We start from the raw sequence: 16,758 nt of genomic DNA, 5'->3' as shown, positions 1-16,758 counted from the left end.
CGTGTGTATGTATGTGTGTATTGTGTCCTGTGGCAGCTGCAGGACAGTCTGGCCTGAGTCTGCAGGGAGTGGATGTGGGACGAGGCAAAGTTTAAGGTCAGCTCTCGTAATGAGGTCATCATGAATAAATGAACAGCTCCAAAAACAGGCCCGGGTCCAGCGTGGCATCTGCACCTTGCTAAGCTGGCCAGAGGAGACAGAGAATTTTCTGTTTGTGCCAGCACACTGTCTGACTTTTGTTTTCTGTTAAATTTGCTAACGTCATTGACTTGGCTTTAGCCCTTTTACTCACTTCTCATCTCTTACTCTCTTTCGTCCAAGAAGCTGCTGCCTCCTGCTCGTTTCTGATATTTCCAGCTTGTGCTTGTTGTAGTTTTCCGCTTGTCTGACTCAGTCTGCATCTGCCTTAAAGCTCGCCTAGCTGCTGCGCTGCTCTTGTCTTATCCATTATTTCTCTTTTTGACATCATTTTTTTACAATTCACATCCCCTTTTCTCTCTTTGACATCAGTTTTTAAAATCTTTCTTATTCTTTTCTCTTTTCTTTCTTAGAATGTGTTTAAAAATAAGGACAGCTTATGGATCTGAATAAATCCACCTTTCTTTCTGTTTCCAAATGTTAAAGTTTCAGTATCTGGCACTCTTTGGGTGCATCTTAATATAAACTGCTATATTCAGCTCATGCATGCTGCATAATGTCAGACATTTTTAAGGATGTTAGAATACTCTGTATGCACTTCGAAGAATTAAAGCTATAAGGGTCCTCTAGGTCAGTGATACACCTATGTTTCATATAAAGAAGGCTTTTTACTTCTACCTTGTGTCATAAAATCACATGGTGTGGCTTTGAAGTCACCAGATTGCAGCTATGGGAGATGTTGGACTTGGTTAATGTTGGTGTACCAGCATTTTAAAGACCCCAATTTATGGAAAATCATTTGTAGAAATTAAAATTTTATCCTTTTAAAACATTTTGAGAAACTTTTAGAATACTAGTGTATACTAGTACTACTAGTATACCAATACTAGTATACCAAGCTAACTTGAAATGGTTTGAAATGGCTTAATACTTTATTCAAATACATGTTTTATAATTTGACACCACCACCTCCACCACCACAATATCTGATACATTCTCTCCTCCTCAAGAAAAACAAAGTTTAAAGTTGATAATCTAATAAATATATAGTATTTTATAATACTATATACTGTTTGCAACTGCATACTTCATATACATCACAACTGGCAAGTGATCAATAAATGGCATTTGTTTAAAAGTGACTGAATTTGATACTTCAGTGTCACAGGCAATTTACTATATTATTAATTATGCATTTGCTATGTTAGTTCAAACTCGATTTCTTTCCTTATTCACTGCCCTTGATTCCTTACCTTATGTCTTTGGGGAAAGAAGCTAGGAATCAAAAATGCAAATAAAAAGGTAAATTTTAATAAACAGGATGCATACCCGGGCTTCTTTTTTCTTACAAACTGCTTGCATAATGGGGGTTTTGCAAACTATTGGCAAAATGGTTTGGATAATTGTATGCATTACGGGACTGCAGAATTTGATAAATGTTTTACCCTGTGCATTTTACTACTCTATCTGGGAATTTTGCTGACATAGTTTGGGTCCACCTGTACCCTTAGAGGAAGAGACCATTGCAAATTATTTAATGAAATCAGCATGACTTGATTTATACACTATATTGTCAAAAGTATTCGCTCATCTGCCTTCACACACATACAGTGTATCACAAAAGTGAGTACACCCCTCACATTTCTGCAGATATTTAAGTATATCTTTTCATGGGACAACACTGACAAAATGACATTTTGACACAATGAAAAGTAGTCTGTGTGCAGCTTATATAACAGTGTAAATTTATTCTTCCCTCAAAATAACTGAATATACAGCCATTAATGTCTAAACCACCGGCAACAAAAGTGAGTACACCCCTTAGTGACAGTTCCTGAAGTGTCAATATTTTGTGTGGCCACCATTATTTCCCAGAACTGCCTTAACTCTCCTGGGCATGGAGTTTACCAGAACTTTACAGGTTGCCACTGGAATGCTTTTCCACTCCTCCATGACGACATCACGGAGCTGGCGGATATTCGAGACTTTGCGCTCCTCCACCTTCCGCTTGAGGATGCCCCAAAGATGTTCTATTGGGTTTAGGTCTGGAGACATGCTTGGCCAGTCCATCACCTTTACCCTCAGCCTCTTCAATAAAGCAGTGGTTGTCTTAGAGGTGTGTTTGGGGTCATTATCATGCTGGAACACTGCCCTGCGACCCAGTTTCCGGAGGGAGGGGATCATGCTCTGCTTCAGTATTTCACAGTACATATTGGAGTTCATGTGTCCCTCAATGAAATGTAACTCCCCAACACCTGCTGCACTCATGCAGCCCCAGACCATGGCATTCCCACCACCATGCTTGACTGTAGGCATGACACACTTATCTTTGTACTCCTCACCTGATTGCCGCCACACATGCTTGAGATCATCTGAACCAAACAAATTAATCTTGGTCTCATCAGACCATAGGACATGGTTCCAGTAATCCATGTCCTTTGTTGACATGTCTTCAGCAAACTGTTTGCGGGCTTTCTTGTGTAGAGACTTCAGAAGAGGCTTTCTTCTGGGGTGACAGCCATGCAGACCAATTTGATGTAGTGTGCGGCGTATGGTCTGAGCACTGACAGGCTGACCCCCCACCTTTTCAATCTCTGCAGCAATGCTGACAGCACTCCTGCGCCTATCTTTCAAAGACAGCAGTTGGATGTGACGCTGAGCACGTGCACTCAGCTTCTTTGGACGACCAACGCGAGGTCTGTTCTGAGTGGACCCTGCTCTTTTAAAACGCTGGATGACCTTGGCCACTGTGCGGCAGCTCAGTTTCAGGGTGTTGGCAATCTTCTTGTAGCCTTGGCCATCTTCATGTAGCGCAACAATTCATCTTTTAAGATCCTCAGATAGTTCTTTGCCATGAGGTGCCATGTTGGAACTTTCAGTGACCAGTATGAGAGAGTGTGAGAGCTGTACTACTAAATTGAACACACCTGCTCCCTATGCACACCTGAGACCTAGTAACACTAACAAATCACATGACATTTTGGAGGGAAAATGACAAGCAGTGCTCAATTTGGACATTTAGGGGTGTAGTCTCTTAGGGGTGTACTCACTTTTGTTGCCGGTGGTTTAGACATTAATGGCTGTATATTGAGTTATTTTGAGGGAAGAATAAATTTACACTGTTATATAAGCTGCACACAGACTACTTTTCATTGTGTCAAAGTGTCATTTTGTCAGTGTTGTCCCATGAAAAGATATACTTAAATATCTGCAGAAATGTGAGGGGTGCACTCACTTTTGTGATACACTGTATGAACTTGAGTGCCCACCCTTTGCAGCTACAACAGCTTCAACTCTTCTGGTAAGGCTTTCCACAAGGTTTAGGAGTGTGTTTATGGGAATTTTTGACCATTCTTCCAGAAGCGCATTTGTGAGGTCAGACACTGATGTTGGACGAGAAGCAGTCTCCGCTCTAATTCACCCCAAAGGTGTTCTATCGAGTTGAGGTCAGGACTCTGTGCAGGCCAGTCAAGTTCTTCCACACCAAACTCGCTCATCCATGTCTTTATAGGCCTTGCTTTGTGCACTGGTGCGAAGTCATGTTGGAACAGGAAGGTACCATCCCCAAACTGTTCCCACAAGTTGGGAGCATGAAACTCCTGAAAAACAACCCCACACCATAATCCCCCCTCAACCAAACTTTACACTTGGCACAATGCAGTCAGACAAGTACCGTTCCAGACTCTTCCATCGGATTGCCAGACGGAGAAGCGTGATTCGTTACTCCAGAGAACACGTCTCCACTGCTCTAGAGTCCAGTGGCGGCGTGCTTTACACCACTGCATCCAACGCTTTGCATTGCGCTTGGTGATGTAAGGCTTGGATACAGCTGCTCGGCCATGGAAACCCATTCCATGAAGCTCTCTACGCACTGTTCTTGAGCTAATCTGACACTACGCGCCTCAGCGTCCAGGATGACATTTGATTCTTAGAAATTCTGGACACACTTTAAAGTACTGGTTTGAATGTAAAAACAGTTTAAAAGTCGTTTGAACACAAGAAGCAAAATTCAAAACAACAATAATCAGTTGCATAAACCCATGTCACTGGGGACCCAAATAACAGGGCCAGTAACCTCCCAATTTCTGGGCCACAGAATGGCTTAAGGCATTGCAGTGGCTTGAACTCCTAGCACCTGGATAGGATGGCAAACACTCTCCAACTGCAGCTGTTATGTTACATCACTGCTGTGCTTCCTTTACTAGCTTCCTGCAGATATCTACATTTAATTTAAAACAAGGATGCTCACCTACAGAGCCAAAAATGGATTAGCTCCAACCTACCTTGGAGCACTTATCAATGTTCTGTTCCTTGTACCATGTGAGTCACTTTACCCCCAACCTCACTTCCAACTTAGGAGGAAGAGAAACACAGAGCCTCCTCTGTCAGGGAGTTTTTTTTTTCCAACCCTGATCCTGGACTCCCCCTGCTTAGAATATTTGATTTTTTCCTCTCGTACAGAACTCCTAATTGAGGTAAATTGACAATTAGCAGAGACTTTCTATGTCAATGTGGTACAATGGTACTACAGAACTGAAAATGTAATAGTGACCAGCGTGGCCCAGCTGCTGGAGTAGGTGTCGCACAGCAACATGTGTCCTGGGTTCAATCCTTACTTCTGGTGATTGTCTAAGAGGAGTTTGGCATGTTGCGCTTTAGTCTGTGTTTTCGCTCTCCCCTATACGTGCAAAATTAGGATGGACTTCTCTAAGTACAAGACTTCTCTATGTATACTAAGTGAATAAGCAGGGTGTGTGTTTCTGTAATGTATTCCTGTGCTAATGGGAGGTGACAGACCTTCTGCGATCCTGACCAAACTAAAGTGGTTAGTGATGAACATGCTAAATACGCAGTGATAGCTCAGTGGTTAAGGTACTGGACTAGTAATCAGAAAGTTGCCGGTTCAAGCCCCACCACCACCACCAAGTTGCCACTGTTGGGCCCCTGAGCAAGGCCCTTAACCCTCAATTGCTTAAAATCATGTTCAGTCAAAACTGTAAATGCTGAAAATGTAAATGTAAAATAATACCTTAAAGTGGAAACGGTGTTATTTCTCACTTTATTCGCTGGGTGGCACTGCAGGCAAATCTTTCCAGCTTCATTGAGTCACTCACTTACTGAGCGCCTGTGTTTGGTGTATAATGTAGTTAGCAAAGCTTCAGTAACTCACCTGTTGGACCAATTCGTACCCAGTCAGCCAGTCAGAGTCTAGAAATTCTCGACGAAAACTAAATTATTTAATGTATTTATTAGCATTTTCCCAGTTATATTGATTTTGTATACCCTAGAAAGCATTGTTTACATGCAAAATATCCACGTTGCAAAAAAAACAAAAACGTTAGGCTAACTGGTTAGCTGGTTGCTGGTTTGAGCTAGTTTGAGCTGGTTTCAGCAGTCAGATACTAATCTATTTATTAACGGTGTAAACTGAACACCATTAAATTTGTTGGTAAGTTGATTGACGTTATTGTCTTCTACAGTTTTGTCATTGGACGTTATGGTCCTGATGTTGTCCCTCATTGTTTTGCTGTGCTTTAAACAAAACCAGCTTAAACCAAAAATAAACCAGTATTTAGTGGGACAGACCAGCTAAGTCTAGCGTATAGCTAATGCAGACCTTTTTCCCCACAGAAAGACTGGTGATTCAGAACAGGATTATTTAATTAAGTTATTTAATTTTCTACATACAGTTACATTTGTAAGGTTTGAACAAATGTTCTTATTTTTCCTTATATGTGTGCCTTCTTTTTTTCTTTCTTTTTTTTATTATCTATTTTCCCCACTTTTTCCCCCAATTTTTCTCCCCTATTCTAGTCGCATCCTCTATACTGGTTTGACCCTTCACCGCTGACTGAGGACGCATCTCAACTGACTTGCGCCCCCTCCGGTACGCAATCAGTACAGACAGCATTTTTCACCTGCACGAGTCGAGTTCATACACTAATGGACACTGTGTACGGAGGGTCACACCCCCATCAGCATTATTCATCAGTCAGCCAGCAGGGCCCGCAGTTGTACCAGTTATGAGGACCTATGATCCGACTCTCTACCCTCTAACCCTGAACCACAGTCAATCGTTGTTCATGCTGCCGCCCAACCCAGTCGGAGAGGTAGAGTCGAGATTCGATGCGATGCATTCAGAACCCCAACTCTGGTGCACTAGTGTACTTTACCGCTGCGCCACCTGAGCGGCCATATGTGTGCCTTCTTAAGGCCTCTAAGAAACTAAGTTTGTGAGCGTTGCATGAAGCCGAACACGCCTTCGTGAGCTTACAAGCTGGCATACTTTTGTTTTGCCTGTCGCGTTTGCTTTCACAAATTTGTCACAGGTTTTTCCACTTTTGACGGCAAAAATTGGAATCTCTACCGAGAGTCTCTCCGATTTCTCTCCATGAGTTTATAACAATCTGAGTGTCTTTATAATCTCTCAGCGAGGAATCATAAAGGTGACGATACCGCCGTACTTGCTCTGAGAGACGCTTTTTAAAAATCGTCCGCGGAGTTCACCTAGCTTCAATGTGCGTGACAAGGCGAGCGAAGCCTGCGCGATGTCCGTGGTTGTATGCTTTTTCCTCAATTACGTCACATTGGTCGCCGAAGCCAGGCGAACGTTGTGTCTGCATGAGGTATGCTGAGGCGCCACAGAAGATCTGGTCCACATACCACACTTGATGTTTTTTCTTACACAACCCTTCTTTTTTGTCTGGGCTTGAGACTGGCACCTAGAGCACACTGACAAGTACACCTTACGTTGGCTAAATTTAATCCTGATTTTTGGTTACTGTCTGTAAAGTGTGGCACATTCCCCACCTATCTGCATGGTTTTTGTTGAGTTTGGAATATTTTCCCGTTTCTGTATGTGGATTTCAGAGTGGGTTTACCTGTTTTAAACATTTATCCAGTTATTAATCGTGTTGGCCTTTTTTTTTTATGTATCTCTGTCAGGTTCCAAAGATTCCAATCCATTGCAGAGTAACATACTCACTTAATCATACCTATTTACAAGCAAATTTGTCTCTCTGAGGAGTTTGGCACGGTCCAGTGTTTCCTTTAAGTACTTTAGTAACGTCTCATCTTTCAAAACATGAAGGTGGATTGGCTGCCACTGTGTGTGTGAGTGAGGGAGTGGAGTAAGGTAATGGGCGAATTTAAAGAAGAAGAAAAATGCCTTTATTTGTCATATATACATATACATGTGTACAGTGCAATGACATATCCCAGCTTGTTTGAAAGCTGGGGTCAGAGTGCAGGGTCAGCCATTGTGCAGTGGCCCTGGAGCAAACAGGGTTAAGGGCCTTGCTCAAGGTGTGGCTGCATAGCAGAACCTGGATTTGAACAAACAATCTTCTAATTGATAGCCCAAACATCTATCCACTAGGCTACCACTGTCCAGAATATGTGTTTCTTTGAGAAGGTTTTTGGTGTATCTGAACACAACTGGCACACTGTCACTTTAACCATCCCATGATTTGTTGCTGCTTTGTTTTGCTGCTATACTTTTTGCATTTATGCACTTTAGACAACATAAGCTACTGCAGTTTTTTGTGCAATACTTTAAAATGTATATATATAGTCATTGACTTATTAGAATCCTCTCTACTGAGGCAGCTGCCTATGTAGGCAGTAAGACAGCAAGGTAGCTCCCTAGGTTTTCAAACACACCCATTGTTTTCTACTGTTTTGTTATTGGACGTTATGGTTCTGATGTTGTCCCTCACTGGCTGTGCTTTAAACAAAACCAGCTTAAACCAAAAATAAACCAGTAAATACTTTTTACTTGTACTTTTTTAGTTTCTTAGCTTATTCTATTTTTATACTCATCTTAGTCTATTCATATTTATTTTCATGTCACACACACACCGATGCCTGGGTAAATGTATTTCGTTCTATCATGTGGTTGAATGACAATAAAGCTGCGTCTGAGTCTGAGTCTCTGCCTTGCGCCTACTGTTCTCGGGTGGCACTTGACCCACTAAGACCGGTCACGATAAAGCAGTAACGTCGATCAACGAATGAGTGAAAAACAAAATATGCAGTTATCACTCGGTCCTCAAGGGGGCGCACGGGACCTTTGTGTTTCTGGAAAGCTCCGCTTTGAGAAGAGTGTGTGTATTTTGTGACCCTATTTAGGAGTACATGTGGGTTTGGATGCAGCAGCGTTGTGTTCGAAAGCGCAACTTTGGTAGAAATAATAAAGCACTGATGGAATTGGGCAGGTTCGATATTACCTCTTGTTAAAAATTAAAAAAGAGGAAAAATTCAGAATGTTAGTGCAGTCGGCAGGCGGAAGATAGGTTTCCCCCCGATTCCCCTCCCTCTGCTTTTCTCCAACAAGTCAGTCTGTCAGCGGCAAGCGAGGACAAATCTCACCACAAGGCTTCTCAGCACCAAGTGAAGGAGACAGAGGAGCACCGAGCTCTCCTAAAGCCATAACCCAGCGGGATTTAGCCATTTACCATCTGATCAGCTAGTTTCTTATTTGTGCATCTGTATTGTGGACATTTAACTGTGCTCAAGAACTGGAGTTGTTTTTTTTACTCCTGTTTGATTTTTTGCGCTTCCACTTTTTGGTCGGGTTTGCGCGCTGCCTTCCCGACGCGATCAGTGTCGGCAAAATCTTATGCGCAAAAACCAAAACGGAGCTTGAGTGAATAAAGGGCTTGGGAATTACAAATCAATAGGAAAACAGAAGAACAAGTGGAGAGTGGAAAGTCGGAAAGAAAAGAGAGGTGAGAAAGGTAAAAAGAAGTGGACAGAGATCACACAGCATCTCTGCGTTTTTATAGCGTTTTGGGTAACGCATCTCTCCATCGTTTTAACCACGCATCCAGTCTGTATTTTACATGCTTTGTTTGTCCACTGAGGAAGTATTATAAAGAAGACATCTGAAGGAAAGGCTGTAATGGGAGAGAAGAGATCACAACCAAGGACAGGACGAGAATTTTAATATACAAAGGCAAAAAGTCATCAATTATAAAGCTAAAACCAGGATTAAAAGTGACAAGATTTGCAGCTTTTCCAGGAGTGAAAATTCGACTTTCAAGAAAAGTGCATCTTTAAAAAAATTAGGATTGTTATTTTAAAGTGGATAGTCCAAACATACAAAGCAACAGCATTGTTTTCAGTGCGCCTTTTGCTTTTGCATTGCTATCCATGCGGACACATTGCGCCTTAACGCACTGATATCACTTCAGCTTCAGGATTTTTCCTAAAAACACTGAACCATCCTTTTAAAGGAAAATATTTTGCACCGCAAATGGGGAGAAATCAAGCTTGTTCAGCGATGGAAATGGCAAGACGGAGCTGTAGGAACTCGTTGGGATTTCTCCTGCTACTCTTGGTGGATTTACTCGGAATCACAGCTTCTAATATGGAGCCAATCTACTGGAACTCTCTAAACAAAAGGTAGGACTCAAATCTAATCACGCATAGATCCCAAATCTGGGTTGTTTTTCTATATAAAGTGCGTTTTACTAGCCTACAGGTTCCACTTCTGATCAGAAATCCGACTCTGCACTCACTCAGTGTGAGAGAAAGTAGAAGTCAGGTAGTGTTAGACAGAGGCAGGAATACTCAGTAGATAATCAGAGGAAGTACTGAAGCGCTGAGCGTCAGTCAGAACTCATAAACACCACATTACATTCACTGTGCACGCCAGAGCCTTTTACAACACGTTTATGGATGCGTCGCCTTTTATAGGTTCTTTTATTTAAGTCCTGTCTCTTTAAATTAACCTGTGTATAGTTTACACAACACACCGCAGCATTTACACAGAACATGTGCCCAGTTTCATCCAGTACCCCCAGTATCCTAATATTCTAACATTCTGGTGTCAATAATCACAATAAAACGTGTTAATGAAAGAAATGTATCCTCTTTTAAATGTAAATGTAAAATCTGTTTATTATATTGCTAATTGTATTATGATGGCATGAACCTGAGGAACATTCTGCTTAATAAACTGCAGTACTAACACTACTTAAGCCTATTATAGTGCATTAGTGTCTTAATAGTAGTGATTAGTGATATAGCAAATGACTTAATTTTTTAATTTAAAACATAATATTTCATAGGTTATCATGTGATCTAGAATGTCATGTATGTTTTTTCCCCAGAGTATTATTATTATTGGTTAACACAACTGCAAAAATACTGAACTTTACAATTTGTAATATTTATTAAATAAACACATAATGGTATTTTTTTTTATTAATTATTTACATGATAAATAATAAAAATGATTTAAAATATTACATTTCCTTCTTTTTTTTTTTTTTTTTTTTTTTTTTTTTTTTTTTTTTTAAATTAAACATGTTGGTTAGAATACTGATTACAGTCTTGCTTAGTAATATGGTGCAATTCAGAATGCATGTCCATACACATTTTTGAATATTTGATGTATTGCCAGTTATTAAAATAATAGAAATGATATAGGAAGATAGTATATTGTGATGTGTCCATTAAAAATGATAAATATCATTTAGGACATTTTAAACGTACAATGAACTACAAACCAGTCTGAAGCATTAGTGTTGTAAAGAGTTTTTTTCTGATTCTATTTTTAAAAAATAATTAACCCCATTTGTTAGATTTACTGTTCTCATGACGGACTGTGTGTAAAAGTCCGTGAAAGGTCTGTTGCTTTCTGCTGCACTATGCACCAGTCGACAAAAAAGATCATGTCAACAGGTTTGACGATCATGAAAATTCTTTAGGATTATAAATATAAATATATATACTTTTGCTTGGTGCTTATCTACAACTCTAATTCAATTTTGGAAAATTGTAGTGTGTTTAAAACCTCAATTTTTAGTCTCATTAGGCCTTTTGATTTCTACTGTTACTAAGTCACATGGTGCAATTGAAAAATTTAAGGTTGAGGGGAAAAAAATCTAAATAATATAAAACAATATAGAAATAATGTAGGAACACAAAATGAATGTATCCTTGTTTTGAAACTCTTTAATTCATTACCCAACTTAAGGTTAGTCATTACTATCCATACTGCTATCTCAAAGCATTGTTAACGGCCTAAAGAGCATTTTAGATTAGAAATTGAGCTGTGTGGTTTGTAAAGGTTTATTAGCTCTGCTTTATATAAACCATGATAAAAAAAAGTAATGTATTGTTTCAAAAGCATGGAATTAATTGCACTCAACTAACATTCAGATTTTTATTGCAAAATTTGACTCTTTGATCAGTTTGTGTATTGCTGTTCTATAATGTTGATGTGCAACATTGGTTCTTTGTTGTGGCTTAATGTTTTCTTAACAATATATTTACAATAGAACATGGTTAAACATCTGCTTCAAAAAAAGTTCAGCTTTTAATTTTTTTAAATGAATACCAATTGAGTTTAAAAAGCCTTGAAATATATTACATGATTATTTGTATGATCAGCCTTAGGCTCAAAAACACACTTTGTGTAAAGTGTGTAAACTTCCATGTTTGCTGCACTGATGGCATATTGATTTCTGCCATAACTAAAGTGACAAGGTGCATTCCAGGAAAAGATACGGTCAATACGGATTTTGATTATGTTTCCTTATCTGTGGTTTTGAGCAGGATTTAATTTATCTCTTCATCTTTGTAAACAAAAGCTCACATTTAGAACAACACCACTTTATGATAAAACCACAACATTCATTTGCTTTTATTTAGTATTGTTTGTAATGTAATTAACTGAACATTTAAATCCACTGTTGCACTTTTTCTGGTGTTTTTATTAACATTATTATTATTAATTATTTTGGCATTTTTGGACAACTTTAACCACTAAAAATAGCTGTGTTACAAATCGTACTCTAATTATAAATATTTAACAGATCTTAATAATATTGATAAGTTGAATAGTAATGAACTTTTTTAGTAATACTTATTACTAATCAGTATTTTTATTTATATAAAATTTACATTTTCTAGCTTCATAACAATCTAAAAAGCACTATTCTCAGAAGTTGTAATTTGTATCGAAATCAGTTTTAACCTCCACTAACTAGTAGCTAGTCTGAAGAGTAGAGGTGTGTATTATAGCTAAAATAACATATTGCAGATGTATTATGGTGGGTTTTGCAACCAACTTACCAATGAAACACTTCAATGTAAAACTACTTCATCTATCGAAAACTATCCAAGAAAAAGAGGTAAAAAGGATACTTTTGGTACAAAAAACACCTGACAATATCAGCAATACACAAAACGTGTGTATGTGGTCCTAATACTAAACAATATTAGTATCTTACCATCATATTTCATAGCTTTAGTAAACAGCAGGACACTGTTTGGGCTACTATTGGGTGCAACTTTATGGCGGTTTTATGGAGGGCCAAGCCCCTAATGAATAGCCACCCCCCTAACCCCCCACACCCTTTGGTTGTTAGCCGCTTGTTTAAGTGGACATCCGGCCTCATGGGAGTACTTCTAGCCTGCTCTAAATCAGTATGTGGGTTATGAGGGGCTATTAGCCATGCCATGGTGCTCTTGAAAGACGGATTTCTGTTTAATGCGGCCGTGTGACTCGGCGCCTAGGCAGATGCTATATGGCGCAGAGAGGGCTCAGAGACAGCTCGGCTAGGGCTCGCGTTCAGCCAGGGTGCCAGACGATCCTAATGAGTGCAGGATTTTGGGTTGTATTAATATCATGAGGGTTGTGGGCTTTAATTTGGTATGTGAACACACAGTGCTTGTTTCCAAGTGACCTTGCATTTTCTGCATGACCTGCGCCTAGAGTGTGTGCTGATTAACGCAGTTTAGCAGCGGCGCTAGTTTTCTCACTGTTTTTCACACTGTGTTTCAGACCTGTTGGATTTCACACTGCAGAAACGATGTGGAAAGGATTTTTAAAATTCTTTTTAACGTGGTGCACACTCCACAGGCACTTGTTGGTCTGAACTATCAAACACAGCGCAGACCAAAGCAATCTGTGCCACTTGGAATCAAAAGTAACCATATGCAGATCATTGTGGGCTTTCCTGTGTAATTAATATGACCTTAATGTGACTAAAAGTTACCATATGGAGGTCCTTGTGGCCTCTGTGGCATACTTAATTCTGTCCTTGACATCCCTTTACCTTGCACTCCTAAACTAGAGCATCCTCAAAGCTCCTCTTCTCCCATCTCTCATTTTTTTATATCATTAAGTGGCTTATTACCTCCTGGCCTTTTTTCTCCTTTTGCCGATCTCTTCTCCTTTGGTCATGATGGTGCTGACACTGTGCGTGCCCAATTAAACCCACATGTAGCATGTAGTGGGTAATGATCACGCTCAGCCGATAGGGAGAGAAGGATGAGAAGACTGGATAGGAGAAAAGCAGCAGGGTGCATCCTTCATTGTGCAAAAAATCGATATCCTTTAAGCCATGGATGTCAGTACCAGTTAGGCTTAAGAAAACGCAAGAGCAGCACCGTGATCACCTTGAGGACGACCGATGAGGGTGAAAAAAAATCTATAAAGACCAAAGGTGTCACTTGTAGACACTGAAATTGAATAAAATGTCAGAATTGATATTTGACGTTGTCAGTATGTGCTCGAGTCTGGAGGTAGATGAAGACCCAGGCAGATTATGCTAGTGCTACTTCCTGTATCTGCTTTAATGGCAGATTAGTGACTTGAGTATTAAATTGCTTCTTGGGACCTTGTCCTTTGACCTGCTGACCTAGGTTGTCTGTGTAGTTTATGGTTGGTCAGGTTCAACCCTACTCCACAGTAGAATCAGTCAAGGCATATTTCGTGTCTGAAGCAGTTTTTTAGACTTTTTTAGAAGCCACAAGGCTAATGTTGCTTACGGTTATATAGTGGTATTGTGCAAACACCACTTCAGACTCATCCCACACATGCCTCAAACCTCCCCGAGTTGGAATTGTTTATGTGGTTTCCAACACTGTAGAATACACAGTTTAAACTATATATTGAAGGTAGAATTGTATGTTAGAGGATTAATGTTTTAATTTAGATTGACTAATACAGACTTATTCTGTAGTAATGTTACCTTTTCAGACGGTTTCCTTACAGGCAAAGGTACCATATTGTATGCATATTGTTTGCTCAAGGCTAAACTGGTAGCTGTTGGAGTCTAATACTGTTCTTGTTAGTTCCATTAGCCTCGTAGACTCAAGAACAAAACTAGAGAGATCATTTTTGTGGCCTAGACATGTAATACCTGATGGACTACATTCTGCATGAGGACACATTGTGGATAATTTATTCTGACTGAACTGCACTTTTAATTGAGACATTAATTCTGTCATAGATACCTAAGTAAGTGTGTATTGTGTGGGTATTGGCAGTGACTGAGCTGGAGGAAATATGGGATAAAAATAAAAACAAGCAATCAAACTGCAAAGCTTGATAAGGAGCTCGTACAGGTCTTAAAAGTCTTGCTCAATGCTGTTGTGATACAGCACATCGTGCCTTATATGAGTTCAGTGAACAAGCAACAGTTGTTGGACTGTGTTTATTATGTTGGATGTCCAGTTGACGGAGGTCAAAACTGACTACAGCTCTGTTTTGGTTTTTCAACACACCGCTAGACCTATTACATAGTCTTTCTGGGTGCAGTGCTTAATGTTTTAGTTAGTTCTGTGTGTGTGTTTGTAAAAAAAACCTCAGATAAGAGGATGTGCATCACTATACATGCTATTGGGGTTACATGTGTGTCTTCATCCTGTGAATGTCAGTGGTAATTGTATTACAACTATTCCCCCCTTAACACATTAACATTTAATCCCCTCCAGATTCTCAACAATTAATTCATAGCTAGCTAATTAGTTCTGGATAAAAAGCTGCTTTTTGAGGCTAAACACATCATGACAAGGCTTAATGGAGACTGGAAATTTATATTAATGCCATAGTATTGGTGAGTTTCTTGGAATGACCATAAAGGTACTGTTACTTGTATTTTGTGACTGCTTTACTGTGTTTTCTTCCCACTTCTAAAAACATGCCAGTAGGTGATACCCATTGTGTTTGTTAGTGAGTAAGTAGGTGAGTGTGTTGGCCTTTAATTGATTGGTGCCCTGTTCAGGGAGTAATCCTGCCTTGCACCTGGTGTTTTAAGGATAGGCTATGGAGCCACCGTGACTCTGATCAAGATGAAGATTACTTTTATATATTTAAAAATCTTAATATATAAAAAGCTTTTTTGAAGCTGTAAAAAATCAGTTTGACTTTACTACATTTGGAAAGAATGTAACATTAAAGCAGCCGAATATAACTTTTGGAGACTTGGCAGAAATACAGTGTTGGAAGGAATTCATTAAAAATATTTAGTTAAACTGGTGTTCACCCCATTTCCTTCCTCAGCGTAGCATAATGTAATGGTTGCAGGTCAATGCATGTTAAAGAAGTGCCCAAGCTTATGGCACTGATTTGTAACGAGTCCAGAATAATGGTCCCGAATTTGATCAGACACTTTGACTTTGTATTCGTTTTTTTGTAAAATTTGTAAAACTTTCAGGCTGACTTGCTGCACTGCATTGAAAACCATATTTAGATTTTTTTCTCTCAGGGGGTACATAAATATAGACTGTTTATACACTTAACAGTGCTGCTTCTTTTGTTTTAACTGAGGGAAAGTTACACGCTGCAACTTCAGAATTGATCTCAGTTTAATTACCAGGAGGACATTTTAAGGTCTGCGTTTGTGAAGCATCATTAATTTCTGTGACTAAATTGTTTTGTGCTGGATCTACTGAGGCTTGCGGACTGAGGCTAATTTCTGTTACAGCAGCGTGGTCAAGGCAAATTAGGTTTTAGTCTGTTGAAGCCAAATAGGCAACAGTGTGTAGCAGCATCTAAATCTCCAGGAAGAAAAGGTGTGTTTAAGCGTGTGTGGTGCTAGGTGGATAAATTAGTGTGTGGGTGTGGATGCTTGTTCAGCTTTTCTATTGTTCGGTGGCTATCGAAGGCCCCTGCATTGAGAAGTAGTCGTGTGTGCGTGTGTGTGTGTGTGTGTGTGTGTGATGTGCCGTCGGCTGTATAAGCCTTAAGCAACAGGAGCAGTGAAAATGGCTCTTAGCTGTTGTGGCAAACACACACACACACACACACACACACAAGTAAATATGTCAAGACTTCTGACACAATAGGAACAACATGGTACTCAACGCATGACTTGAAATAAACGTTAACTCTGAAACCACTTTATACTATACTTGTGTATTAATATCCACTTTAATATCTGAATGATAGTTATAGTTAATATAGTAGTCAAGAATGAACAATTAAACATCTCTCAGCCTTACTAGACCATGATGTTCCATGCTCAGTATCTATTTCCCTCTCTCAATCTCTCAGTCCAGCAGAAACTACTGATGCTCTGTACTTTGACAGCCACAAATAAACTGTTAGCCAGCTGATGGAAGCCTCCTCATGTTATCTCAAGATGGCAATGGATTTGTTTGTTGGGGGGGTTAAGGGCCTTGAGCAAGGCCCTTAACCCTCAGTTGCTCAGACTGTGTACTGTAATGTAAGTCGCTTTGGATAAAGGCGTCTGCTAAATGCCAAAAATGTAATGTAAATGTAAATGATAACATGTATGACAACATATAAGTTTAAAAACAATAAAATAATTGTTCCCAAAAAAGGAATTAATGATTAAACTAAGACATTAAAGTATACAG

The 16,758-nt window shown here is 39.5% G+C and overlaps 1 protein-coding gene across 1 annotated transcript in view; it reads left to right on the top strand.

The window, feature by feature from the left end:
• The first annotated feature begins 9,383 nt into the window (after positions 1-9,383).
• efnb3b (ephrin-B3b) overlaps positions 9,384-16,758 on the top strand; it is a 104,492-nt gene continuing 97,117 nt past the window's right edge. Inside the window, exon 1 of the mRNA XM_062993307.1 lies at positions 9,384-9,543. Coding sequence (XP_062849377.1) covers positions 9,395-9,543 — 149 coding nt within the window. The 5' untranslated portion in view covers positions 9,384-9,394. The remainder of the gene's footprint in view (positions 9,544-16,758) is intronic.

The sequence above is a fragment of the Trichomycterus rosablanca genome, chromosome 4, assembly GCF_030014385.1.
Source record: "Trichomycterus rosablanca isolate fTriRos1 chromosome 4, fTriRos1.hap1, whole genome shotgun sequence".
Taxonomy (NCBI): Eukaryota; Metazoa; Chordata; class Actinopteri; order Siluriformes; family Trichomycteridae; genus Trichomycterus; species Trichomycterus rosablanca.
The sequence above is the reverse complement of the archived record's forward strand: the minus strand, read 5'-3'. Positions and strand labels throughout refer to the sequence as shown.